Source organism: Bombus affinis, chromosome 15 (assembly GCF_024516045.1).
Source record: "Bombus affinis isolate iyBomAffi1 chromosome 15, iyBomAffi1.2, whole genome shotgun sequence".
Lineage (NCBI taxonomy): Eukaryota > Metazoa > Arthropoda > Insecta > Hymenoptera > Apidae > Bombus > Bombus affinis.
This window is the reverse complement of record NC_066358.1, coordinates 3,720,113-3,745,912: the sequence shown is the minus strand read 5'-3', so window position 1 is coordinate 3,745,912 and position 25,800 is coordinate 3,720,113. Positions and strand designations below refer to the sequence as shown.

General features: G+C 45.5%; 1 protein-coding gene across 4 annotated transcripts in view; it reads left to right on the top strand.

Moving 5' to 3' along the window:
• LOC126924918 (probable JmjC domain-containing histone demethylation protein 2C) overlaps positions 1-25,800 on the top strand; it is a 227,900-nt gene that overhangs the window by 132,197 nt on the left and 69,903 nt on the right. For all 4 annotated transcript variants that reach the window (XM_050739906.1, XM_050739908.1, XM_050739907.1 and 1 more), the window contains exon 8: positions 3,922-6,085. In XM_050739906.1, coding sequence (XP_050595863.1) covers positions 3,922-6,085 — 2,164 coding nt within the window. The remainder of the gene's footprint in view (positions 1-3,921; positions 6,086-25,800) is intronic.

Below are 25,800 nucleotides of genomic sequence, written 5' to 3'. Positions count from 1 at the left end.
CCGTCGAGTCGATGAAAAAACCAAAGAGTTTGCGTTTCATCGAGTTGTTGCGCGTTTAAAAACCGTGACGGAATATCGACAGTGCTCTCTCGTCGGTTAATCGTCCGTCAAACGCGGAAAATGAAATCTGACTGGAACTGTCGCTGTGAAACATTGCCCGCTGGCCTGCTCTTTTTACCTGAAAAAGATTCCACACCGTGAACGAAAATCCCGGCAAAGGGAGATTCCAAAAGGCAAATAAAAAATTTCACTGTAGCGAAAATTCATATCCTGTCTGCGCCGTATTTTTTCGCTGAGCACCTGGATCCTCGACCATATAATTCCGTAACTTTCAATACATACACTGACGCGAGCTCCGACAGAAATTCTCCTCCTTTCCGTTGAAAATTCGCCGCTCGGATCGTTCCATTCTTCGCTGCTCCGTTCTCTCAGCGTGTACGTTCGAATAAATCACGAAATACTTGTCAGTATCTTGGACTCGCTTGCATAATTAAAGCGATATAATTAACGGAGTTTCACGAGTCTCGGTGTAATTCAATTCTCTTGTACAATAGTAACAAGCTTAGTATAATAAATACGCCAAAGATGTTTATGCGTTTCATGCGAATAATAAACTTGCTATTGTAAAATCAATCTGAAATTAAATTAGTGTGCATCGTTTAACGATCTCAACACGGCCTGTAAATTCCAACCTCTATTTTTTTTCTCTAGAATTATCCTGATCTACACGCTAAGTTTCCGCTAATTAAAAACCAAATTCGTACAAACGTATTTAGTTTAGCCCCCACACTCGCCATCGTCTCGTTGGAATCGCAGCAAATATCAGTCTAACCCGAGTACACCCGTTCGATTAGAAATTACGCGTTCGGTCTCGCTTTGAGGTCGCGCCGAATTCCGGTGACCCGGTTTAAAGCGCGTCGAAACGAGCGCAAACAAAGTGTTTGCATTCTAAAAGCGAACCGATCGTGTAACATTAAGCCAAGACCGAATTCGCATACGCTCGCGTTATCCGAAATGATCGTAAAACGTTCTTCAACACCAGAGTATTGATGAGAGTGTTGATAATCGAATTTAATTTATTACACCGATGACTGACAAGCCTTTGAATACGATCTGAATAAGATTAGAAACGCGATTTGCAAACGAGTAAATGACCAGTTAACCGCCCAAAGAAGCAAACATCGCAAGGAAAAAATGGATATGAATGCAAAATAAATAGAATTGTATCGCTTAAATGTTAATACGTATTCCTCTTAGATCTGCTAGCTATTGGAACGCGAGATATACAAACTGCCAATAAAACAATCGCACGAATAAAAACCACGCGTTTGCCCTGTCTTTTCATCTTTTTCCCGTTCGAAATAATAATCGGTGGAAGTTGGTTTCTGGTCTGGTCAACGTTCCGCGCTCGTGTCCCGGGAATAATAGCGAGAGAGGCGAGTTAAAATGTAAAGCAAAGTACGTCGGCGCTGTTCAATTACGCAGAGCGTAATGCATGCGGACTTCGGCTGGACAGGAGGACAAACCGCAGTCGCTAGGAGACGCGGAACGTCGAGTTTGCGAATGCAACCATCCACGTTACATGCACGCGTCCATGTATTCCGGATACATAGAGGTCTGCGCATCGGATAAACGCGCACCCCACGTATGCAACGCCGTTGCCCGCTCGAGTGCTTCTCCCCCTCCGGGTAATAACAGTAAATCCTTGGTAATAAATCCCTCTCCTCTGTCCCCTCTGCTCGTGCGCTGTCTCTCAGCCATGGCCTCTGCCTCCTCCACCTGTCCGTTCCTCCGTTTCTTCTCTTTCTCCCCTGTTTCGCTCTCTACTGTTTCCGTTGCGCCTGTATCTCGTCGTGCACAACCCCGTTCGCAAGTACTAGGACATGGTAAAAATTAGGTTGACGATCATCCGATCGTCAGGAAATTATCAAACCCTTTGACAATTATCGTTTGAAACGTTAGCATACGAAGAATTCATCTATTCGGTATTACACTGTTAATTACGTGTAATTAAATTTGACTTCTTTCTCATTCATGTTCGCTGTATCTCTCGATAATTCGGTACCTTTATCCATTAATTAAATTCAGATTTTTAACTAGACTTGATTTCGTCTAATATACTTCTTTTTGCGAAGACTTCAGTTAGAGATATCGTATTAGGTCGTCCGGAAAGTTTCTTTCGTTTTATAAGGAAATGATGGATGCACAACATTTTCCGTTTTATATTATTTTTTTCGAATTACGTATGGTCCATTTTGTCCTATCAAGATTAACATCACAACGTTCGACAGATTAGGTTTCATGTTTGTGAGGTGTTGATAGTTAGGTGATAGTGCTGCGGCTGGTGTATAGGTCGCTGTGAGGTACTCGTTTTTGGGGTATAGGATTTTTGTCTTTGTTCGAGTTGACCTTTTCTCACTTAGCAATTGAATTTAGAGTGGCGGGGTTTGAACCTGGTCTTGAACGTTCGTAAACAACGGCGCTAACCACAGCTCTACCGTCGTCCGGTCATAAATAGGGTCTTTGTGTAGCTAGCCACGGGTCAGAAATCGTTGGAAAGGTTTACTGTCGAGTGCCGCTATATTTGTATAAAGATGCATCGCTGTAAACGACGGGTCTGTAAAAGAAAGACACTTTTCGAACAACCTAATAATTGTCAATTACATTTCCTATGAAATCAGCGGTTGCCTTAATATTTATGAACGCTGTACAGGTGTACGCTACATCGTGTTTCTCTGGCGATACGTTTCATCTCGTTGGCGCTATCGCGTTATTGTTTCCGTCCTAGTCGTTAGATTCCAACGTACGCGTTGTCGCGGATTGTTCTCTCTACTGCTATCGCGTTTACAGCCAGTCGACCCTTGAAAACTCCCTGGGGTCGTAGCGCGTATACCTACGTGGACGAAAAGCCAATTCCTCGGATGCAACGTTTCGATGGTATCGAGGATTACGAATCCGATTGAGGTGAAAGAGATGAAAGCTATGAGATGCGCTGTGAATTTAAGGGAGCGAAATAGGGGATTATTTGTTCAGGGGATCTATTACTGCAACTGTCGTTCGAAACGAACAATTTTATCGAAACCACCAGCTCTCCGTTTCTCAGAGAAATTTCTTGTATTTTAATTTTTTAGAGGTTCTAATGATTTTTTACGAAATGTATTTTCTGTAGTACAGGTTTCACAGTTCGGTAATCGGTAATTCTAATCTTCTAATCAATTGATCCGCTGATTCGGTATACCTTCCTGTCGCTGTGAGCTTGAAACGGCTGAGTCAGACTGACTAGATCTAATGTATGGGATTCCCGTTGCAAACGCAGCGTGTCATTCTTTATTAGAATTTTCTCGCATTTGCTTGATGAACACGTGTTTCCTACTAGTCGTTGAATTATCGTAGTATGCGCGACTCGGAGAGATTAGCAACTTTCCTCTGTAATTGCTTACGTGATACAACGTAGCGACCAGCTACGGCGCTCAATCGATCGACCTTAATCGACAAGAATGAACAAGGGTACACGAACAACCTTCCACTTATCACGTAAACACAGCGCTGTGATCGATAAGAATGATTATACCTTGGATGACATAAATGAAGGGAATGTCGGAAAAGAGGTCCATGGTGAATAATATGAGTGCAAAATGTACTTTTCAGCGCAGTATATCGTGAAATTCTTATGAAATTTTCATTTACCTCGTACGTACAAAAAGAATAACGTTCATTCAGAGTCATTGCATTATACATACCGAACATACTGTAATTATAACTGAAATTAAGCTCGACGAATTAGAATTTCGCGTATCCGAAGCCGAGCATTAATTTGTTACGTATAAACGAAGTAAGGATGAACGTGATTTTCAAATTAAAGTTGCGAAGCAGTTTTTATAAAAATCGATCGACTGACCTGGTATTCAATTATTGTTTCAGAAAAGAACTCAGCGCGCAACAGCCGACGAAGACGCGTGAGCGAGGGCGCAAGCCGCGAAAGACTAGAGAAAGACGGTGAAAGCAATTTATCGACGCGGCAGGAAGACCGGGAGAACAAGGGTCCACCTTCCGGCAGGCCCAGCAATCGTATACCACGAACCGTCTTAGAAGAGGCGAACAGCGCATCGAGCAGCGCGTCGAAGCTGCGAAAACGTGGAACTGCCGTAAAGAGTCCGGTGGAGAGTCCATCGCAGAGACCCGTGCGACGAAGGCCGAGGCTCAGTTGCCAGGAAACGAAAACAGAGGCGGAAGAAGATACCGAACACTCGGGCGGCGTAAAGTCTGCCGAGAAAGAGGAACGACTAGGTGGAAGACTCGAGGAGGACGAGCGTGGCGAGGAGGAGGACGAAGATCAGGAACGCTGCGATCCCCTGACTAAGAGGCTCAGGACAAGTCCGGTCGGTAGGAAGCTTAGATCCGAGCGAAAGGGAGGTGGGAAAGGTTGCGAGGAGATAGCGTCGGATCTCGAGGAAACGGAAGAGGAGGAAAGGAAGCAGGAGCGAGCCGAAGGGGGAGAGGTCGAGAAGCTCGAGGAGAACGAGGAGAGTCAATCTAGGGAGCGAGACAGAGAACCAGAGCCTCCGCCTCCGAACAAAGTAGTAGACCCTGGAGGCGACACGGTTCTTCAACAGAGGCGATCGAACGCGGATCAGAAGGAAGAACGATTTGGAACTAAGGGAGATAGCGGTAGAGAGAACGGCAAGGAACAGCAGGTGTTGGTGAATGGATCGCTGCTCGACTCGTCGGTGGTGGTCGACAAAGGCAGCGTCCTCAGCGGTGCCGAAGCGAGCCTGTTAAAGTCCGGCTCGAACGGCAAGAGCGTCGAGGAGGAAGAGGACGAGGCCGAGGACGAGGACGAGGACGAGGACGAGCGCGAGGACGAGGAGGAGGACGGGGACGAGCCGGAACATCGAAATCGTGCTCGGGGACAAGAAGAGGAACCGGAAGGGAAGGAAGTGCAGGAAGAGCAGGAAGAGGAGGAAGAGGAGCGTGGCTCGCGAAGAACCGAGCTGACTACCGAGCTAGGCACGGAGGATAGCGTGGGTAGCGTGAGCGGCGCGAGGGCGGCGAGCGTCGAATCGGTGGTCGAGCTGCTGGAGTCGAGCAGTCAGGACTCAGGCTCCGTGCTGGAGAGGCTGAGTCCGCTTAGTAGCAGCGGCGGCGGCGGCTCTGGCAGGCAGAGCCTGCTCCTGGAGCAGCAACGGGAGCAGGAGCGAAATCGGCACAACGAGAGCCCTGTCATTCTAGCCGAGAGACTGAACAAGCCGCCACCGCCGGTAGCTGGTCACCATCATCATCACCTGCAGCAATACCATCAACACCATCACCACACGCCGCCGCATCATCATCAACAGCAACGTTACTCGACCGGTAGTCCGGTGATACATCATCATCCGCAGCAGCAACAGCTACAGCATCAGCATCAGGTAGCGAACAGTCCGCATCATCAGCAGCAACATCAACAGTCGCAGCATCATCATCAGTTGTCCTCGTCGAGCCTCCTCGAGGTGCAACAGCAGTCTCACACATCGAGGGGCGGCGATGAGGCCGGCCTCATGGAAGTGGAGGCTGGGGCCGGGATACCTGGAAGCGGAGTGCTCGCTGGTGTGCCAGCAGCGGTCGGTATCCGAGCGGTCGGAGCCGCGGCTGGTAGCGGCGCCGCGAGTGCAGCTTATGGGGACAGCGGCTCCGACAGCGGGGTAAGTTCCCTGAGGAGCGCCGGCTCTGGCGACGAGAGGAGCGGTAGCAGAAGCTCGGCGCTCAGCGTCGACGAGACCACCAGCTCCTCGACACCAGCGGCGGCCGCCACACCAGCTAGAGTCTGGCACGTGCAAAGCGTCCAGCACACGTCCTTACTAATGGCGCATCCTCAACCACCTCCCAGCGCCGGACCGAGCTCCGCGGCCGCCGTGGCTGCGGCAGCCGCTGCAACTGCTCCACCGGTCGGCTACCAGAATCCCGCACCACCACCCGGTCATCATCATCCCGCCGTTGCGTCTGAAATGCTTTGGAGGTCTCAGAGGTACCCGCCGCTACCGCACTCGTTGCTCGGACCTGCTCAACCTACTCCCGAGGAGATCGTCGAGAGAGAGAGGATGCTTCGGTGAGTTTTAACTCTATTTTTACTTACGAGATTTACGACCTTCTCTCGACGAAATATCTTTACGATAGGATGATGCGAGCTCGTCGAATTGCCCTTATTCAAATTGGATAAAATCGGCTCTTCTATCTGATTTAGAAGATGCGGTAAAAGAACGTCTTTGTTGTATCCATCGCCAACCCTACTAATTTACCTATTGTCTGTGAAACTATACTTTCTTTTGCCCCTGAACCGGTAAACCATTTCAAAGTTTCATATGCAACTTTCCGATAAACATGGCAATCACTGTCGTCGATACCGTCAAAGCGATTTTCGAAACGTCGAAGGACTCACGCTCCCTGGCACGGCCATCGACAACGACGGAGAACCTAGCGGGGCAATTTTTCGATTCGCTTGGCTCGGTTTCAATAGCGGCGCTGTTTTTGCACCTTGCGTGCATTCCGCTCGGTCAGGAAACGAAATGCCATCAGGGAAGTGAATGTCTCTCGAAGGCAGCTGCGTGCAACGTTTCTTGCCCGACCTCAGCCTTTCGAGCGTTCTTTGTTTGCTCTCTCGCGTGACTGCCGACTATAAGGGGGAGGAGACGAAAAAGTAGCCAGGGTGGAAGGAGACGGACGTGGCAGTGTCTACCTGTCTGCGTTTCCGGACGGCAGCTGCGACTTGCTGCCAACTTCCGTTGGGTGATCGCGATAAGATGCTGTTACCGATCGAATCCATTCAACGGTTTTGCTACCGAACCAATGACCCGAAATTCCTCGCTTTCCGATATAAATAAAACGAACCTAGATCGTTCACTGACTCGGACGTCGACGTACTTCCCTCTCGAGGTCGAACGGTTCAAGACCACTCGGTGAAGTTTGACGGCGAACTTCTTCGCTCGAGAATACCAAACTTCAGCTCGTCCTATCGTCAGCGTCTTTTTAACTCGTTGTAGGTTAACATATTCTCGAACCCTCCGAATTCTTTTTTTTTTATGAAAAATCCTGTTATTTCGAACGTACTTGCACAATATCCAGCGTCTGCCCCTCCAAAATTATCTTATCGAAATTAAGCTAAAATGCAACAGTTGCGTCTGTGGTCAAACACTTTATTCGCGAAAAATATGTAAAACTAGTAAAATTCAAGTACGTACGTCGAATACTAAAAACGAATATTTGAACACTACGTTTTATTAATATCTATCGAAATATAATTTTCATTTAAAGTAGACTTTAAGAATGAACGCGATTCGCGTGTATATCGGTAGCAGCGAGTGTATTAAAACGCGAAGATTTCCAAACTTGTCTTTCAACGAATCGTCTACGAAAAGAAAAAATGCAACCTTCTAAAAATATTTGCTTGCAAAGTTTACGGGTAGACTTTATGACGTAAACGCGTGTGTTTAGAGATCTAAAGCCTCATATCTGGTGCAAGGAAGAAGAGGGTGTCCCGGTCGACGAGCTATCGCGATCACGCGTTCTTCCGCGACATTGGTATTGAACAGCGCCCTTCGTTTGTTGGTTTGTTCCTGACAGCTTCGACGAAAATAAACCAGTCCTCGAGTACATACCACAGATCGCTTTCGGGTCGTTTATTTACGTCAGCGAAAGCACCAAATATTCCACGAAACTCTGGAGAATGAGAGCGTTGGTTGGAAAAGTGGCGTAACGGAGGCAAAGGAATCGTCGTCGCGTAAATTCGTTTCATCACGGTGTCGAAATCGTGTCGTTCGTCCTACGCACACTTTTCGCCGCCTATCATCGACTTAACGACGCACGTCATCGAGTAAATTGCCTCGCAGTCATAGGTCCTGGCAATTTTAAGCTATCTGAATCGTATTTGCGTCTCTAGTCGAGCGTAAATAAATTTTCCTTTCTGTTTTGTGCGAAGACATTGATCTGGATCTGTAGTTGCTCGCAAAAGTGTCCGCATGACTATTTCGCATCGGCTGTACGAAATACAATTTCCATTGCAATAAATATTTCTAAAATGACAAATTACTTTCCCTCGTCTCTTTCCTTTTCTCTGTTTTCTGGTCTTCTGGTAGTCCTGTAATAAAGTACAGCAAGAAATAACGTCGTCGGGTATTTTTGCGACCAACTGTACAACTCGACGATTTCTTCATGTTGTCGTAAACAAGCTAATTCTCGAGCAAACGAACAAGTACGTACATAAATCGAGAGAAGACAGGCTAATAATTAACAACGGGTCGATCTTCCAGCTCCTTCTGGCACAAAACAAGTTGATATCGTCCCATTGCGAATGATTGCACGCTACGAGACCGTGTTGCAACAGCAGGACCTACCGCCGCTCTAAACCTCCTGCTTCGCTAAATTGGTTTCGTGCATATTCCTAGGCACGTTAATTCAGCTCGTGCCTTATCCTTGAATAATTTTTCCAGCAAGATCAGCAAGCACGCGTATCCAAGATAGATCGTTCGCACGAGGCCCAGATCTCGGCCGATTGCAGCCTGTATTTTCCAATGTCACGCGAAATCTTCATTAGGCTGGATGATATTCGTGTTGGCCGCTGCGGAACGCACCGTGCCGCACTCGAAACTCGAACGAACGAGCCGTATACTTTCTCGATAGTTTCGTTACTTTTCGTGCATCGTAGATCACGACTCCTCACGTGAGCCAAGAAACTTCACCGCGCCGATCTTTATCGCCAGGAGGCGATCGACAAACCTAAGTGCGAGCGTGTTATAGCGGCGCAGCGCGTGAAATTCAGCAGATTCCTGGAAGGATGCGGCGCAGAGTGGTTAGACGTTGCGGAGTTAACTTTGCCTCGTATCAGCCGTGTTCTACGACGAAGATTTAATTAACGGCGCGAAGTTGAGAGTATGGTTACGACCCGAGCGAAACTCGGACTACTTTCGCTTCACTCTCTCTCTTCCCTCCTCCTCTTTTCTGTACCGTAGAAGCTCAGAGGCGCCCTTTCTGCTTGGAAATTTCGGTAACGAGCTTCCGTTCCCCTGCTTCGAATTAACGCGACGATTCGAAACTGTCGGTGGTGCAGTTGCGGTATCGAGCCAAGTGGCCGGGCACAACGATCGAACAAACACACTGCGGCAAAACATCGCGTAGTTTCGCCCTTTTTCCTCCGACGAGCGCATAGCCTTGCTGTTATTCTGCTCCAAATACGACCGATTACGTGGCTCCTACGTGTAACTGGCGCGATTTAACGCTTATGCAAGTTCTTCCCTCCTAAAGCTTTCCGTGAGCAGAAAGGAGGCGATCGACGATTCGTGGCGACAGAAACTGGCATTTGGGCACAAGGTCAGGCTACTTGTCTTTTTATCTTCTTCTTCTCGCGCACATCTTCTTCTTCCACTTGTTCTTGCATGCTGGAAGACCTCGTCCAAGACCGTTCGCTAACCGGTACGGAGGGAAAGGAATGCTCGCCAGGAAGCTATAAAAATACGTAGCCAGGCTGCAGTAGTAAGAAAAGACCACCGGTGCTCTCCCCGGTGTACAGTGCCACCAGTCTCGTCAAGGATCGCATCTGCATAGAAATATGGTCTCGCTACTGGTCGTTGGCAGTTTTTCCTAAATTGTTTCTCCCTGCTACGCTCTCCCTCTTCCTCCTGACTCTTGGTAATACGCCTCGTTCCATGGAACGGGTTCTCGTTTGGCTACCTTGGAGCACGTTACGGCCAATCGCGTTCACGCTTATCCGCGCGATACGCGTTCGTTGATCCTGCGCCGTTTCGTCTCCTTTCATTCTCACGTGCAAATTTTCCAGCGTTCACGACGTTACGAGGGATCGATCGCGGATAGGATCAATTTACAGACGCGTAACTCGCTGCACGGTACACGATAATTAGAAGTTGACAATCGAGGAAGAAGTTTAATTACGTAGCGAGATATCACAGCAGCGAGAAGAAGCGCACGATGGGACAAAATGGTTGGAAGTCGAAAATGCTGCGTTCGTTGAACGTAGCTGGCCTCTGCATTGTCCTTTCGCCTCTTTGACGATTCGAATGAGTTCATTACGCAACCAATTGGTATCCATCACGCGCAGACTTTCTTCTTTCGTTTGTTCGGCTCGGGATGCCATTGAACACCGCGGACGAGCAATTTATCTCGAGGTCATCGCGTTATCGTCTCTCACGGGCTGACGGGGGACACGTTCAAAGGCCATGTGGGCGAAACGCAGACAATGATGGCCAGTCGTTATGCGGTTCACGTGGCACACGTCCATCAACGCGGATGGTTTGCACGCTGGTCACGCACACGCGTGCAAAATCTCCCTCTCGCTCCCTCTATCGACGTCTTGCGCTCCTTTCTCTTCGCTTGTAATTACCTACCTATTGGCGCTTGTCCGCGCTGTGAATAAGCCGAATCCGTTGCCAGATTATACGCCACCGTGAAAGCTAGCTAGAAAGCTGGCCAAAATCCAAATGTTGAAATTCAGTTTTAAAGACAGAAAGAAATTGAAACTGGAAAGAAAATAGTTTTGGCTATGTCTCGCGAGTCTGCGGTTACCTTTGATTATTTTACCGCGAGACCACGGAAATAGCCGGCGTTTATTGTCTATCCGTCTGCTAATTCTGTCGGAGGGAAATACGCGAGGAAATTTCGAGCTGCCTGGTTTTTTACGGCCACGCTGTTTTTACACTCGTGACGCGAGAAGTTGCTGCGAGTAACAATGCTTATTGACGTTATCTGGAACGTGTATCTACTGGTGTACCTTTCATAAGCGACCGTCTATTTTCTCGAGACCAGCATGCGCTAATAAACGTCTTTTTCTCTTCCACCTCTAACCACGTACGTACTTGGAAAAACCTTGCCAAGTCTGGCTGGATCGTCGCGAACAAACAGCTATTAATTAAATTACTCGACTCGGTTACCGCTTATCGTTACGGCTAACCTTGTGTTTCGTTTCTCTTAACCAGAGAATAGCAAAATACTGCCCGGAATAGAAATGAATTTTTCGAAGCAACACTGTCTTCTTTCAACGATTTTAACAGGAATATAGTAACGAGCAAACTCGTCGTACTCGATGCATTTATTTTCACATCTTACAGACGATATTCTCCGGTAGATACGAATATCTCAATCTTGAAAATACAAACGTCGATAAATGATTGTTTAGAAGCTTGCGAAAAACGATAGAGGTGATATTTTCTAGGCTTTGAAGTTAGCGAGCCGAGTTCTCGGATCAAGGACAGATATCGTTTTATTATCTGACAGAGAAGGTTCGCAGAATCTATTTGAAAAAAGAAGTAAAAAAAGAAATAAACGAGGGAAGAAAAGGCAGAAGACAGTGGAAGAGACCTATTGCGAAGTTAATAGGGTGAACGTGGAGGGAAAGAGGAAATTCAGCGTGTAACCGATTCCGAAGGTTCGTTCAGCTCGATTGAACTCTCCCATGTCGAGAGAAAAATCAGCGTTGCGCCAATGACTTCCTATTTCCTTCTACGTGGGCTCTATTCGGGTCAGTGACTTAACGAGTGGAATCCAGCCTCGAGACCGTATTCTCGGCTCGAAATCGTGTACACAAATAGCCCGGCGTATAATAATGCGCGGGATATATAGCTCATCTGCTATAATTGAAGCGACGTTCTGGTAGAAACGCGCCGGATCAGACATAAATATTTGATCCTGAAACGTTGCCTGATCTCGAGCGATGCGGAGCATGCGACAGCGCTATTAACGATTCTCAACGTGTCTCATCTGCTGCAATTTTAATTAACCATCTATTCCGACTAATTAATTAAAACTCCTATAGCGCCGTGTTAAATCGAAAAACGTAAACCAGGTTCGTTTTGTAAGAGCAACGTTGAGAAAAAGAATTTGTCCATCGTATTCACAAGGACGAAATCGAAACCAGCTGACATCGGTGAAATCGCTGTTTTCGATTTTATCTGTCCACCAGAAGCTCAACGAAGCAAGCGACGAATTTCCTCGGTTAGGTAAATTTTTTATCAAAAAGACTGAACGATGCAATGGCGAGTGCTCGTGGGTAACGATCTATCCTGCAGAGTCAGGAAAGGAAAATGAAGCGGTGGTTTCTAATTCGAGAGACCATTAGAAAGATGAGCGTGCCATCCAACCCTTTCTTTCGTCGTGGAAAGAGAAGAGAGGAGAGAGGGCTAGGTCGAGGCTTTTCACGAGTGGAAGAACGCGCAACGAGATTTGCGTGGCCGAGAGCCATAAAACGCGTCACGCACACGTGATGCACGCGCGCTCCTTCCTCGCGCTCGCGTGCTCGTCCGTGTGGATGCCTAACTGCGTGTTCCTCCGAGTGGCTGAAGTGGCGAGCCCATTAGCGTGGATCATAAAGGTCCTCAACCTAGTGAGTCACCACGGGTCAATAATTACTAGCGAGGACCACGCGATGCTCCTCCATGCTCTTCTCTCTTCTATCCAATGTATTCAGAACGATCCATCGCGAAACCAAGTTGCTTCAATTGCGTCGATGAAAGAACGATGTGAAGACGTTTTGCGCGATTTTTTCCTTTCGTCGCGTAACGACGATTAAACGTTCGCCAATGTCTGCTCCGATTCTGCTACTCGACAACTTGTCATCCACATTAAACAAACTATCCGCGAAGCTTCGGGTTAATCTATCGAGAGACAGATTCCAAGGTCGGATACTTGGTCTTGGGATTTTGATTAACTGGAAAACGCCGTCATCTGGCTCGCACGTATTGACGCAGTGCGTGTCGCACGCAATCCTTATAACAGGTTACGTCGTCCACGAAGACGACTAGCTCCTGATGACGTGTCAGTGGCAGGTGTGCGTCACGTGAAACTTCGTGCACCCAATGCATTATATTTAGAACTCGCGTCTCTCCCTTTTCTCTTCGGTTGCTATTGGAAGAAACGTTGCAGGAGACAAGTGGCGCGTTACGAATCGTTAGCGGTTAATTCTTGCCATTAGCGTGTTTGGTAATACGCGTAAAATACGTTAAATACGATCGCCGTTTCTTCCGAAATATTCCGGTTTGAAAGAGTACGACAATGATTTTCCATCGAAAGCACATTGATTCTTCGTACCTTTTCGATCGAAGTTATCCGCTCGGATTTCTGCCAAATTCTCTTGTTCCGATAGACGAAGAATTTTTACGACCCCGTCGTATTTTCACTCGAACTATCGTTTATATGCTAGAAAATACTGATTCTATCAAAAACCTGTACATCCCTATTCGATATCTTGGAACGTGGTTTCCAAAGGATTTCAAACATGCCAGTCAAAGAACACTGTGCATCGAGCGTCCCGACATTTATCGCCATTTTATTGGCCTTTTTACGCCAGCCTCCGATTCCATACAACAAAGGCGAATAAATATTTATCATGGCGAAACACGTGGCTCGACTATTTCCCGTGGTACGTGTCGTTCGCACAGAAAGCCGCTTTAAAAGCTTTAACTGCGATTTTCCAGTGGCCTGTCGCTCGGCAAAAATATAAATAGGAATCAAGATATAATTCGCCCTGTTTGTGTTAACAAAGAACGGTATTGTGGACGGTATCGTGGAAATTTCCCAATACGGTTGGCTCGATAATTGTTAATTGCAGAGGCACGCGATCGAGCGTTTAGCCTGGCGCGAACGTCTGTTTACGCGAACCGTCACGCTTGCTCGACTTTAATCGACGAGAGGGCTCTGACTCTCTTCGGTCCAGCTTTTTCGAACGAGAGTAACGACGGCCCGGGCATTTTTTACGAGGAAAGTAAAACGGAACGGCCCATAAAACCGTGCGCGGCCCCGCAATTCCATCTCTCTTCGGCTCCAGCCTGAAATCGCATAAACTTTGCAACAAACTTCCTCATCGCGCATCTCCCTTCTCTCCTCGTCCTCTCCTTGTGCCGCGTTCCACGGGTAAAGTTAACGAAACGATCGTGTCGGAGAGAAGGTGGAACGCTGTTTAACGGCGGCAAGCTTTACGACCACTGGGGTGTCTGGACTTTCAGGAATTTTTCAACTTCGAAACTGCGTAGATTATTCTTGCTATCCGAGCGTTAACATTCTCGTGGTCCACGACATATTAGTCGCACGTCCTTACTTTAGTAGAGTTTCAGACACGGTGGAACCTCGTTTATTCGAACCAGTCAACGGACACAGTAATTCGATAATAAATTTGATAAAAAAGCTTCAAAAGTTCTCCTCTCTGTCCCTTCTTACTAGCAAATTGAACCAACGTTGGCAGAATTTTACTTGTCGTAAATTACGAGTCATTGATGTGTATCGATAGATAGCCTTGCGCGACGTTATTAGCTCGAGGTTAAAAGAAACGAAACTTTACGAATCGCAAGTCACCTGATTATGCCATTTGATGTAAAAAGGTTGTAAAACAGTTGTTAGTCTGACGAATAACTTATAACTTGTCGAATTAGTAGCAGCGATAAATCGGCATATTGTTGTGCGAAATTTCTCATGTTGGGAAATTCGTTTCCGCGGCGCGTCCAACCCTTCCTTCTTCCACGTGTATGTGATTTATTCACGATACAAGTAAACTTTAATTTATAGACATTCAGCTTGGAATTTGTACATTCGAGACTGATAATCAACTCATTCGTACTGTAGTATCGTGGACGAGAGGCCTAAGAGATATCGAGCGAACTATAAACAATATCGCGAGAAAGCCGAAGTGCCGATAGGCCCAACAATGTATCGTTGGTTCTTCGATCGAATAGTTTCGCGGAAAAGCCTTGCGTGACCCTGGCCAAACAAGCCTTGCGAAACACGTGCGTGATGGGGCTAAGACGAGAGACAAAGGGATGCTAAGGGACAAAGACGAATTAACGCGTTGACTGCCGTGTCGCCCATATTCGGGTGACGGCAAAGTTCCTGATCGGGCCGCATCACCCGTATTCGGGTGACGCTTATTTGTCTACTTGCGAAGGATCGTCGTAGGTATTTGATAAGATATTTCGGAGGAAATAATAAAACTATTGGATTGTTGTAAAAGTAATACGAAAATGGTTTATTAACCCTTTGAGTGCTGTGAGCGCATATAGGTGTCTGGCGAAAGCTATCGGTGTGGACTGAGGACATATATATGCGTTTTCTGTAAGTGCCCGGCATGGACTAAGGACGCATGTATGGGTTTTTCAATTTTTCCGAACACCTACGCAGAAGTGATACTATTACGTTTGTGTGAAATAAATATAAATGCATTCCTTACGGCAGTAAACAAATGCCAATAGTGCCTCGTTATTGTTGAAGTGGTCACCACTTGTAAGAAAACTCTACGTCTGGTTTTTTTAGTTTTCTCAAGCACTGAATTTTTCACACACTACTAGATTATTAACTTGTGTTAATATTTACTAAATTTAGTTTTCTGGTTTATTGTTTTCTAGTTTATTACCCAAATTCTAGTTAACTGTAAATTTCAATGTTTATAGTAAATAATTAAAAATAACTAAAAAATAACGCTCTTGAATCGTTTAATCTCGTGCAAAAGAATTACTATAACTTATTACGATTTGCGCTTTGAATAGTCAATCAACAGAGTTCAGTCTAACGAAAAAGTATTCCGTCAACAGTGATCGTCATAGGCCGCGAGTATTTAGCACTCAGAGGGTTAAGAAAATTATTTAAATTATTATGTAAAACTTTAAAGCATTCTATAGAAAGCTGAGGATGGTCGGGACAATTTGGACAATAAGTTGTTGTTTTCGTTAAATTCTCTCGTGTCTTTGATCGGTCCGTTCGACGTCTTTTATCCGCATAACGTAGTTTGCATGCGCGTCTAATGCTTCTTCCGGAATCATTTTTCCGAACTGAAATATTATGCTAATTCCATCGAAGACAAGGATTTTTTGTATTTTCAGACAAGCCTAATAATTTTATTAGGTTATATTCAATAGGTTATATTCAATCGTATATTATATAACGTAATTTGCGATTAATTTTTATAAGATATAAGTATTGTCTTTAATATATATCAACAATTACTTTCAGTTAATTTATTTACAATGGCAGCTTCACCTACTGGTGGTGTAAAAGCAATGAATATTGGTGGCCGTTTAGTGAGAGAAAGAGAACGTTTGATTGGTATGACGGAAGAAGAACGTGCATGGAGAGCCCGGTATCTTAAAAGCCAGATTCTTGCACCAGAAGAACCATTAACAACAAGAAATATCTAATTGAAACAGTCCTTAGACTGTTCCTGGTGGCAGCGACTACTACATTGTTTAAAATTTCAAAATTTGGATAGCCAAACGTGACAATATAGATATATTAGATAAAAATTTTGGTAATAATTCTCAGCTAATAATTCTCTAAATCTTCTAATATTTACATCCTTCCTTATTGCAATTTTCTAAACCGTCAAAGCGTTTGTAAGAGAAATTGCCAGAAGGAGTAGAATGCCAAGTTTTCGGTACCATTTGATTCCTTTTCTAATCGTAGTGGCATAAGAAACCATTTGGTCGGAATAACCTGTACCACACTGGTGGCTTGAAGGAGATTTCGTTGAAAACATGCGCGACAGTCAACGTGTTAACAGTCAGTGTTAGTTGAGAAGTGAGAGAGTGCTAGTTGAAAAGTCAGAGAGTGCGAATTGCGTTGTCAAGAGAGTGTGACCCGCGTGAGAGTTAGCGTTGGATCTGTGGTGACAAGAGTTGCAAAGTAACTATCTAGTTGTCTTAATTATAATATGTTATTGTGATTAGTTCACGTTAAACAACCATCGTTTCCTGTTTAACCAACATCTGTCTAATCCATTTATTGTAAGTAAACTAATCATAGTAAAAATCTTACAGTACGAAGCGACTAATTAACTGGAAATCGCGAACAGTGCTGATCTATCCTGTAGCGTTCTCCGATTCGTGAATATCGATCTGCAGATCCGTAGTCGATGTCTGGCGGTAAAGAACGAATTTCACGGGATTCTATATTCGGTCAGCGTTTACGAACGCGACACCGGTTTGACCATAACGTCTTTGGTCTCGGGATCGCATCGAGATCGAGAAGTTTTTCGCTAGAACAGCGCGGACGCGAACGTCGCCTCTAAAAATACACGCTGTAGCCTAGCATCGAGGTCGTCACGGACGAACGGGAGCGATCGAAGAGTCGTCGCAGGGGAAAAACGGCGAGACCGAGTCGCACGCGCACAGAAGCGAACATGGAGAAAGAAAAGGCCAGAGGTTCAAGAAGAGAGGAAGAGAGAGAGAGAGAGAGAGAGCGAAACGTAGGTGGTGAAACAGATTTTCGGTGGGTGGAAAGTCAGAGGAAAGGGAAACATGTTCGCTCTTTGCAAAGTAAATCCAGAATCGCAGCCAAGGACGTGGGTCCAGATAATTTTCCAAGAATTCGCGAACGTTGGATTCCCGAGAACGTATAAAGTACTCGTCAACAAACCTGTTGGCGAACGGTGTTTCGGAGCAACGATGTTCGCAAACATTTTACGAGTACTACTGTTTCGTAATAAACTCGCAAACGGTTCTCGAAAGCTACGCAACTATTTTACATACGGCGGAAGGTAACTGTAATACGGGGAAATATTTATAATGCTAATGAAGGTTGAAGACGTTCCGCGCGTAATATATTCATCGCGTTGGCGAATAACATGCGAACCGATACGAAACGAACAAAGTACAGTTGACGAACATCGATGAAAAATACGTGTAAAAATGTGACGGAAACATCGACGAAAGTTCAGCTGCGGTTAGATGACGATAATATCTCGGAGAAAAAACTAACTGATTTGTGACAGTGGGTCGTTAGAGAGATGGCGGTGAAGAGGAAGAAACAGGAATTGCTGGTGAATCGTGACTGCGACGAAATTCAAATCGATTCGCGACTAACCCGGTCGTAACAATGTCAGTAAACCTCACTGGCGCGCTATAAAGGGGACGCAAAGTTCCAAAGTGTGTCGGGGCTGGAAAGAAAAACGGATCGAGAGATAAACCGACCGACTGAATTCGTTTTCGAGATCGCTGGTGCACGTCGGTTGTTTGCGTTTCACGGCTAGGAAAAACAAGATGGGGGACGATTCTCGACACTTCGGCCTTTTAATAATAGCGCGTCTTATTCAACGTGGAAAAGAGTTCCACTTTGATATCGCGTTTTGGCATTGGCGTTGAATTCCTCCAGGAATATTTTTCTGTTAACTTTTCGTTCTATTTTTACGAAGCACGGCACTGCCGTTCGTTTAAATTGCAACAGATCGCGAGTGAATATTGTGATTCTTTTCACGTCGTAATTTTCCCGGGGGAAATGAATTGTTTTAACGAGACCAAGCAAAGAGAACATAATATTTCTCATTTCCTCCGGTATATGTTTGCTATCTGTATCGATATGTGTACAGTGAGTCGTTCGAATTTTAAAAGCAATAAGTCTATCGGAATTTAGTAGAGGTTAGAAAGGATCTGTCTCTCTCAAGAACGTGACAGAACCTTTAAAGATCTCTAGAAACGATATAGAAGCTTTGCTTCTTTTTACCGTGCAAAAGTTTCTGTATCTTCGTGATTGCGCTGAAGCTATTTGATGTTGAAGATCGGTAATTTAATTGGCTTTGATACCAACCTGTATCTCGGAAGACGATCTAGTCAACGCCCGTACTATACTTAGTCTGCCATCAATCGTTGATATTTTCATTGAAAACGCGGTCGCGGAATATCCTCGTTCATACAAATACCGGTCGCACTGGCCGGGGTATCCAGCGTCAAACGTAACGCCAGAAACTGGAACAACCAGTTATTCGACTCGCCTCGACTCGTCTCTCCGCGAACTTTCCTCCCTCCTTCTCTGTCTGGTTCGAACAGCACTCGATCCGTGACTGGAAGCGAGTATTCTGGGTTACAGATGCACTCGGTCCATCCTGCACTCCTCAACCATCTTCTTAAAATCCCTGTGTAATTATTCACAGCTGGTTATTACGCCGCGTATAATACGCTCATGGCTTTGGAATTCACTCGAAATTCCTCGTAGAATCGCCACGATCGCGCAGAATTAGCGGACGACAGCCTCCAAACCGGCGGAAGTTGTCGGCAGAAGTTGGCTCATCCGGCCATCCTCGTAATCCCTTCCCCCGTTTGGGGGACATAGCGCGCGCGCTCAGAATCCAGAATTTGTTCACACAAGTGAGTCGAAGCATAGAGAGAAAGAGAGAGAGAGAGAGAGAGAGTGACACGGGGGTAGGGGCTGATGCCTAGCACGTTCCAGCGGAATGCCTGCGCGAGCGCCGCTTTTGCTTCGCCCAGCGGAATACCAAGTGGCGTGTCTCGCGGCTCGAGAGCTCGAGGAACCTCGCGTTAAAGCGGGATGGAACGATTCTCTCGAAATTGCTAGGCCAACAGAAGCCACTCCGTTTCGTGCGCCATTCTCTCGTACTCTTTTCTCGTTCCTTCTTACCTCGTTTCTACCCCTTTTGATATAACGTGGCGTGACTCATGCAAGTATTTGCAGGCTTCTTGAAACTCTTCTGCCGTGGATGTGTCATCTGTACTTGTATGGAACATTTGGAAATTTTATTGACATCGACGTAAGACACGTGAATTTATCTTCGCGTTTATCAAATTTACGATCGATCCGTGTTATCAGTTTCAGTTAGAAAGAAAATAACGTTACGTACGTAGCAGAAGTTTCAACGTTTTCACAAGATTTTCACAAGCCACTGTGTATCTTGGAATTCGAAGCGGCACTAAGGTTATGGGAAGGTAGATGGGAGACGGTGTGTGAGTCATGGAGGAATGAAAAGTCGAAGAGACGACGGTACGAGCCACCTAAACTTGCACACCTCTAGCGCAACGAATTACGGCCTCTGGATACGGTAATTGGCGCGGCGATACCATCTTTCTGGGGTAAATTAATCTCGAGACGCAACGCCCCGGCGGGCCAATTAACATAACGGCGCTTTATCGCTCCGCTTCATCTTCTACTCGCGAGCAAACGATTCTACGCGAGAAAGTAGGCTGACGCTTCGGAACGTGTTTTCGATTTCGATGCTGTTGCGTCTTGCACTCGCCAAGCGATCTTCGGATCGAAGATTTTCGCGATTCAACGAAAACAGTCGAATCCAACGAAAGCAACATCGATCAGGGGAAAAAGAGTGACTGGAACGGGAGGAACAGATGAAAAGAAAAGGAAACAAAACGGTCAATTTTCGCAGTGCAAACGTGAAAGATTCTCGGTAAGCCGAAAGATGGAATACCGTCGGACGAGAGTGAAGATCAGCCTGGAGGTCAAACACGGTCCGCTTTCATCGTGAGCCACGAACCTTTGCGGTCTGCTCTCTTCCTTTTCTCTCCTTTCCCTCGGATTCAGGTCCCCGTCCCCTCCGCACTCTTTTTCTTCCTCGCTCGCTGGATACACACCGTAGTTATGCGTTACACATACAGCCAGACTGCATAATACATAATGTCCGAACGTAGGTAGGCGCTACATGGTCAGGTAAATGGGAGCCGAACCTGTCGAACCGGTTTTCCCTTCCTCGCCGTTCTCCTCCTTCGTCATGTTTCTGCCTCGACAGACCAAACGACCGATCCTGTCTTCCCTCCACCTTCCGTGGCCGCCTCTTCGCAACAGATAGACCATCGCCATCGGCATCGGCATCGGCCGTCAGCCTCTACCCACGATGGGTAGCCTCTCTCTCTCTCTCTCTCTTTTTCTCTCCTTTTCGTAGCCGGTTTAAATTTAACACGATCCAGACGAACATGTCGCAAATCTCGCGAAATTTATCTGCTTTTTTAATTCGACGTGTCCGAGATAGCTGTATTTTGATAATATTTTTCCTCGTGACCGAGTAGCTTCTGTGGATTTCATTTATATTTTGGTATTTTGATCATCTTGCTTTTGACATATCTGAGTTTTATTGAATGCCAGTAGATCGACTAGACCTGGCTTTTTACCAGATCGATGGCTGTTTCCTACTTTAGGCTCTTGTCGTACATTTCGCCTCTCTATCCCAGCGAATTTATTTCCAATCCTGTTGATTGATAATGTAAATATCTGCAGACGACACAGATAGTTGAATCCCCGGGAAATATTCTGTGACTCATCGTCCGGATCGTTGGTCTCGAACGCATTCCACAAATTTTACAAATCGTTCTACGCTACCATAAATTAATCGAAAAGACTTGGGTGACCCTTTCCTTCTTTTCTTTTTCTCGTTCTTTGAGTGTCGGCTGTAGACGACTGACGCGCGTTCTCATCTATCGATGTCCATCGCGATAGACAGCAGGTTATTAGGTTTTTTCAGCGCCTCCTTGTGCTTTGGTCGTGTGGTTTCGAGGGATCGGAGAACCCGTCTGAACCCATTACCAGCCTGTAGTCGGGTTCCTACGGCAGAGCGAGGATAGAGTTGCAAGATTTGCGGCCAGGGGCTTTCCGGCCTCCACTCTGGCAAACAAATTGCACAAACCGGACGGTGGTGTTTATATGGTGTTGGAAAATTTGGTAGAAGGCCGGTGCCTGTAATTTGTTGCCAGTTAATGGACGTTGGAATTAAGGGTCGGATATTAAGAAGGCTGTACGATCTCGAAACCGATTTTGGAAATTACAACTGCCTTCGCCTCATCCACGGCTATGATTGAAAGTCGTTAGGAACATCGTAGATTACTTAGAAACTTGTGAAAAGCAGACAGACGACCAACGGCCGGAGAAACGTTGATAAGTTGACCGAGGCTCCGGAGTTTAGAGATTTTAGTAAAATGTCAGCGATTGCGTAGGGAAAACGCAAAGAGAGAACTAGGTAAACGAGTTTCCTCCAATTATCTAAAATATCGTTAACCTCGAGTCGCAGCTCGAGGTAAACATCGCGAAGAAAAACTCGCAGACCTGACCTGGCTGCATACGTAAAAGACAAGCGTGACTCATCGTGAGTTACGCCGTGCACACGTAAACCAGCAACGTGTAATAGAAGTGAAACTGTTATTACGCGAAAAGATAGGGAGCGGGGAACGAGTTAACGCCGTTTCTCTCCTGTCTTTCGCGTTTAATTACCCCCGCTACTTGGATAACTTTCTACAGACAGGTCCCTGTCTTTGACAGTTCTCGCCAGTTCTCTATCGATTTAATCCAGAGGCTTTCTGAAAAGAAAAAGCACCTACAACGCCTATTACGAGTATCGAAAAGCCTACTCGTTGCATTAATCGATAAACATTGATTTATTTAATCGCAAATTCTTATATATTTTTTCATGACACGAAAACGTATGAGAGAGCAGGAAATAAGATTACAACCAAAGAGGCGATACCTTTAGATATCGAAATACGTGACTAAATGTATTAGGTCGTCCCAAAAGCTTCCTTCATTTTATAAGGAAATGATGGATGCACAACGTTTTATATTATTTTATCGAATTACGTATGATCCATTTTGTTCTATCAAGATAAAGATCACAACGTTTGATAGATTAGGTTTCATGTTTGTATAAAGATGCATCGTTGTAAAAGACGTGTCTGTAAAAAGACACTTTCCGGACAACCTAATAAAGTCTCTGTTGCCCTAAAATTTCGTATCGATATCGTATTTTGATACTGAGATGCAAGTAGTGCTTGATTATTAGCCATTGGGTCGTAGCTACGTACATGCATGGAAAGAACTAAAACTTCCATTTCAACTCTTACGAGTTGCACTCTATTTTGTGAACATCCTTGCGTAAGCTTCTTTCGTTGCAAACGGTTCGAACGAAAATAGAAATATAACGCGTAATGTCGTTTACGATTGTAATCCGATTCGCGTGTATCTTCACTGGAACGAGCTTCGAGTTCCAGTTTCTCTATCTCGCCTCTGTGTCCTTCTTGCAGCGTGTTTCTTGCCCGTACAGCTTGCCGGCCAACAGACCGACTCCCTTTTCCGCTTAGGAACGCACACGCGTGTTCATCGAGCGAACAAAGCGAACAAAACTCGAGAGCGTTCCCTTCGCGTGGTTACGTATGTACGTTTCAACGACGTTTCCTCTCCTTTGTGCCCTGGCGCTCCTTATATAGCCTTCCGTCCCCTACTGCTCGCCCCAGCTCCTATCTGCAGTGCTTTCGAACTCTCAAATCGTCGCACACGGTCGTTCCTTCTTTTTTCTTTTCAACGCTGCAACTGCAAGAATGGTCGTAACGATCGATTGCAAATTTTTTGCAGTAATTTCGTAGATTTTCACCGGCGCGATTTCCAGCCTTCTAAATTCTCCTTCCTTTTCGTTTCTTTGATCGCAAATTATTGTTCATTTAAGTACGTAACGTTTACCCTGCTTCTTCGGAGCATTCTCGCGAACAAGAATACTCGCTACGGATGATCGATGAGAACGAAGGAACGTGACCCACAAAGTGCAGTTTCGTTGCCCCCTCCGTTCATGCGAGCAATTCCAACGTGTCTCAATCCACTTGACCTTGAACGATGCTCGAAAAAGAAACACGAGCGTTGTCGCGACAGCTCTAAATTGCCTCTTTATTATCTCTTAATAACGGTCCCCTCCCCCGCCACCGAGATACCGCTGACTGGCAACTTTTTTCCAAGCGTCCGTTCGAAGCGGTAAAAGTAGACAGATAGCGGCTCCATTACCGCGATTTTTTAAACGTTGCACGCGCGTTTCAACGGTAACCGGCAACGGTTAGAAAGATATTTACGCGCGTTACAAATAGGTCAGGCTGTGTGCGCGTGCATCCTATGCAAATTGCTTCGGCTCTCGACGGAGCGCTATCGCGTTGTCGTCATCGGCGTGCATGACTAGTCGTGGACGAACGTATAAGTCGCACAACCCTGCCTTGGCCGAGTTTAGAGAAATGGAACGGCCGACCGACGTATCGTACGTACGTCGAACGAGGCGATATTCCGTTGGCACGTGCCGTTTTTGAAACACGGAAGAACCTCGAGACCCGACTGCGGAAAGTAAAAGTTGGTCTCTCTCGTTACTTTGTATCCGTCCTTGACTCGTTTCTGGGGCTAATCGTGCGACTATTAGCCGACGATAACTAGAATCGCTGCCTTACGTTTATTTATAACGACGGAAATTAACGGTGCGCCGCGTTTCTTGTTCAGATTTCCTTTTTTTTTTTCCTTTATAACGGCAGGACCGCAAAATTGCTGGGAGTATTTTTAGCTCGTTGTAATTTTGACGTAATTAATACACAACTTGACGAGGGCATCGCGAGATGTTACGTGAAATGTAAAAAACAGGCGGATGCAAAAATATGCAATTACTCGTAGGCTGGTTTCTTGTAACTAGCGATCGCGGAAAGTCAAACAAGCATAATAAATAACGTGTCTGATTCTTGTCACGCGGCTCTAGCAAGCATCGTACTTCTTCGGAATGACTTTCGTTATTTTGATAAACTGTGTTGCGCAAACTTGGCGTAAAACCCCAACGAATCAGTCGTTTGCAAAATTATCCATGATAAAGAGGTCTGGTGTGTTTTCGTTAACTTCTCTTTTTTTTTGGTCACGCTGGCAGCGTACGGATCTGGAATTCATCCTTGTTTTCATCATCGTATTCAACGACGAAGCCTTGGCCTTTTCCTGGCCAGTTTTTACACACTACACTGCTGCTGCGTCAGCCTGAATCATTGGCGCGCATACGTTCCAGCATGTTTCTCATCTCCATCTCGTCTCGTTCTCCATCTTGTCCAGGCTCGTCGCGAACAACCAGTTTTCGATTTCGTTCGATCGATGAGATAATTGAGTGAGTTCTGCTGCGAGCCACGATCGTTTTATTCGCGATAACTCGATGCTTTTGCGTTGCAAATGCTTCGAAGGACTTCGACCAACATAGTTACACTTTATGACAAAAGTATACAGTCATTTGAATATTTTATGCTAAATTCTACAAGCATAATTTTTTCGCCGCATACGGGCACATTTGAATTTCAAAGTCACGAACAACTTTACATGTACGTTTTTTTCTGCACGTGTCCGCAGAGGGAAAACGTGTTGTATCACGTGATACTCGTGACATATAATTTTCGTACACCGTGTATGATTAATTTTATCAGTGAAAACCAGAGTAATAAACGAGCCGCTCGAAAGCCGTACGGGTCGACTCGATAAATGTCAGATGTTAGGATTTTTGTTAAACATCCTTGAAATTTACGATTATTTAAACCATCCAGTTATAAAAGTAATTAATTCATTTCTTTGACACTAATCGAGTGGCACGAGTAATGAAATTGAGAAATAATATAAAACGAAAAATAACAGTTGTTTGATATGGCTGCTGAACGAGGTCCGAACATTAATTACTATAATAAACTTGAACTTTTGGTATTATACGATCGCCATTGTACATAAAATTGCCACATGCTTTCACGACCACCGATGTATCGTTTAAGTAGAAGTTTTACGTGGTTGGAGCGCTACGCGATTACGTTCCAGGATTCTCCGGTCTCTTTCAGTCTCGTCGATTGTTCCGGTAAAACGAGCGAGACGCGTTTCTGTTGTCTTGACCGTTGACCGTGACAGTTTCACGTTTTTTCTCTTTCTCTCGACTGCACGCCATAGACCTTTTACCGTTACTCGTTTCGTTACTCATTGTTCGGCCGAAACGAACTTTTCCTATCCGGAGGAACGATTTTGCTGCTTCTGTTTTTCTCGTTTCTTCGAAAACCAATTTCACGCTCCCTATCAACGAAGCGCGGCAAGTTTTTATCGGGAAAAAGGTTCGTCCGGGGTATCCTTTATCCAATCAGAAATTCCAACCGACAAAAATGTCCACTCCTTGGGAAAAAAATACTTTGATACTTTGTCCATCGCAGTGCAAGCTATTATTCTTTATTTATATAGTTGAAATTAACGTTTTATTTAATTACGACAAAGAACCAACGACTTTGACCATCGATTTCTTAATTCCAGCTCCTC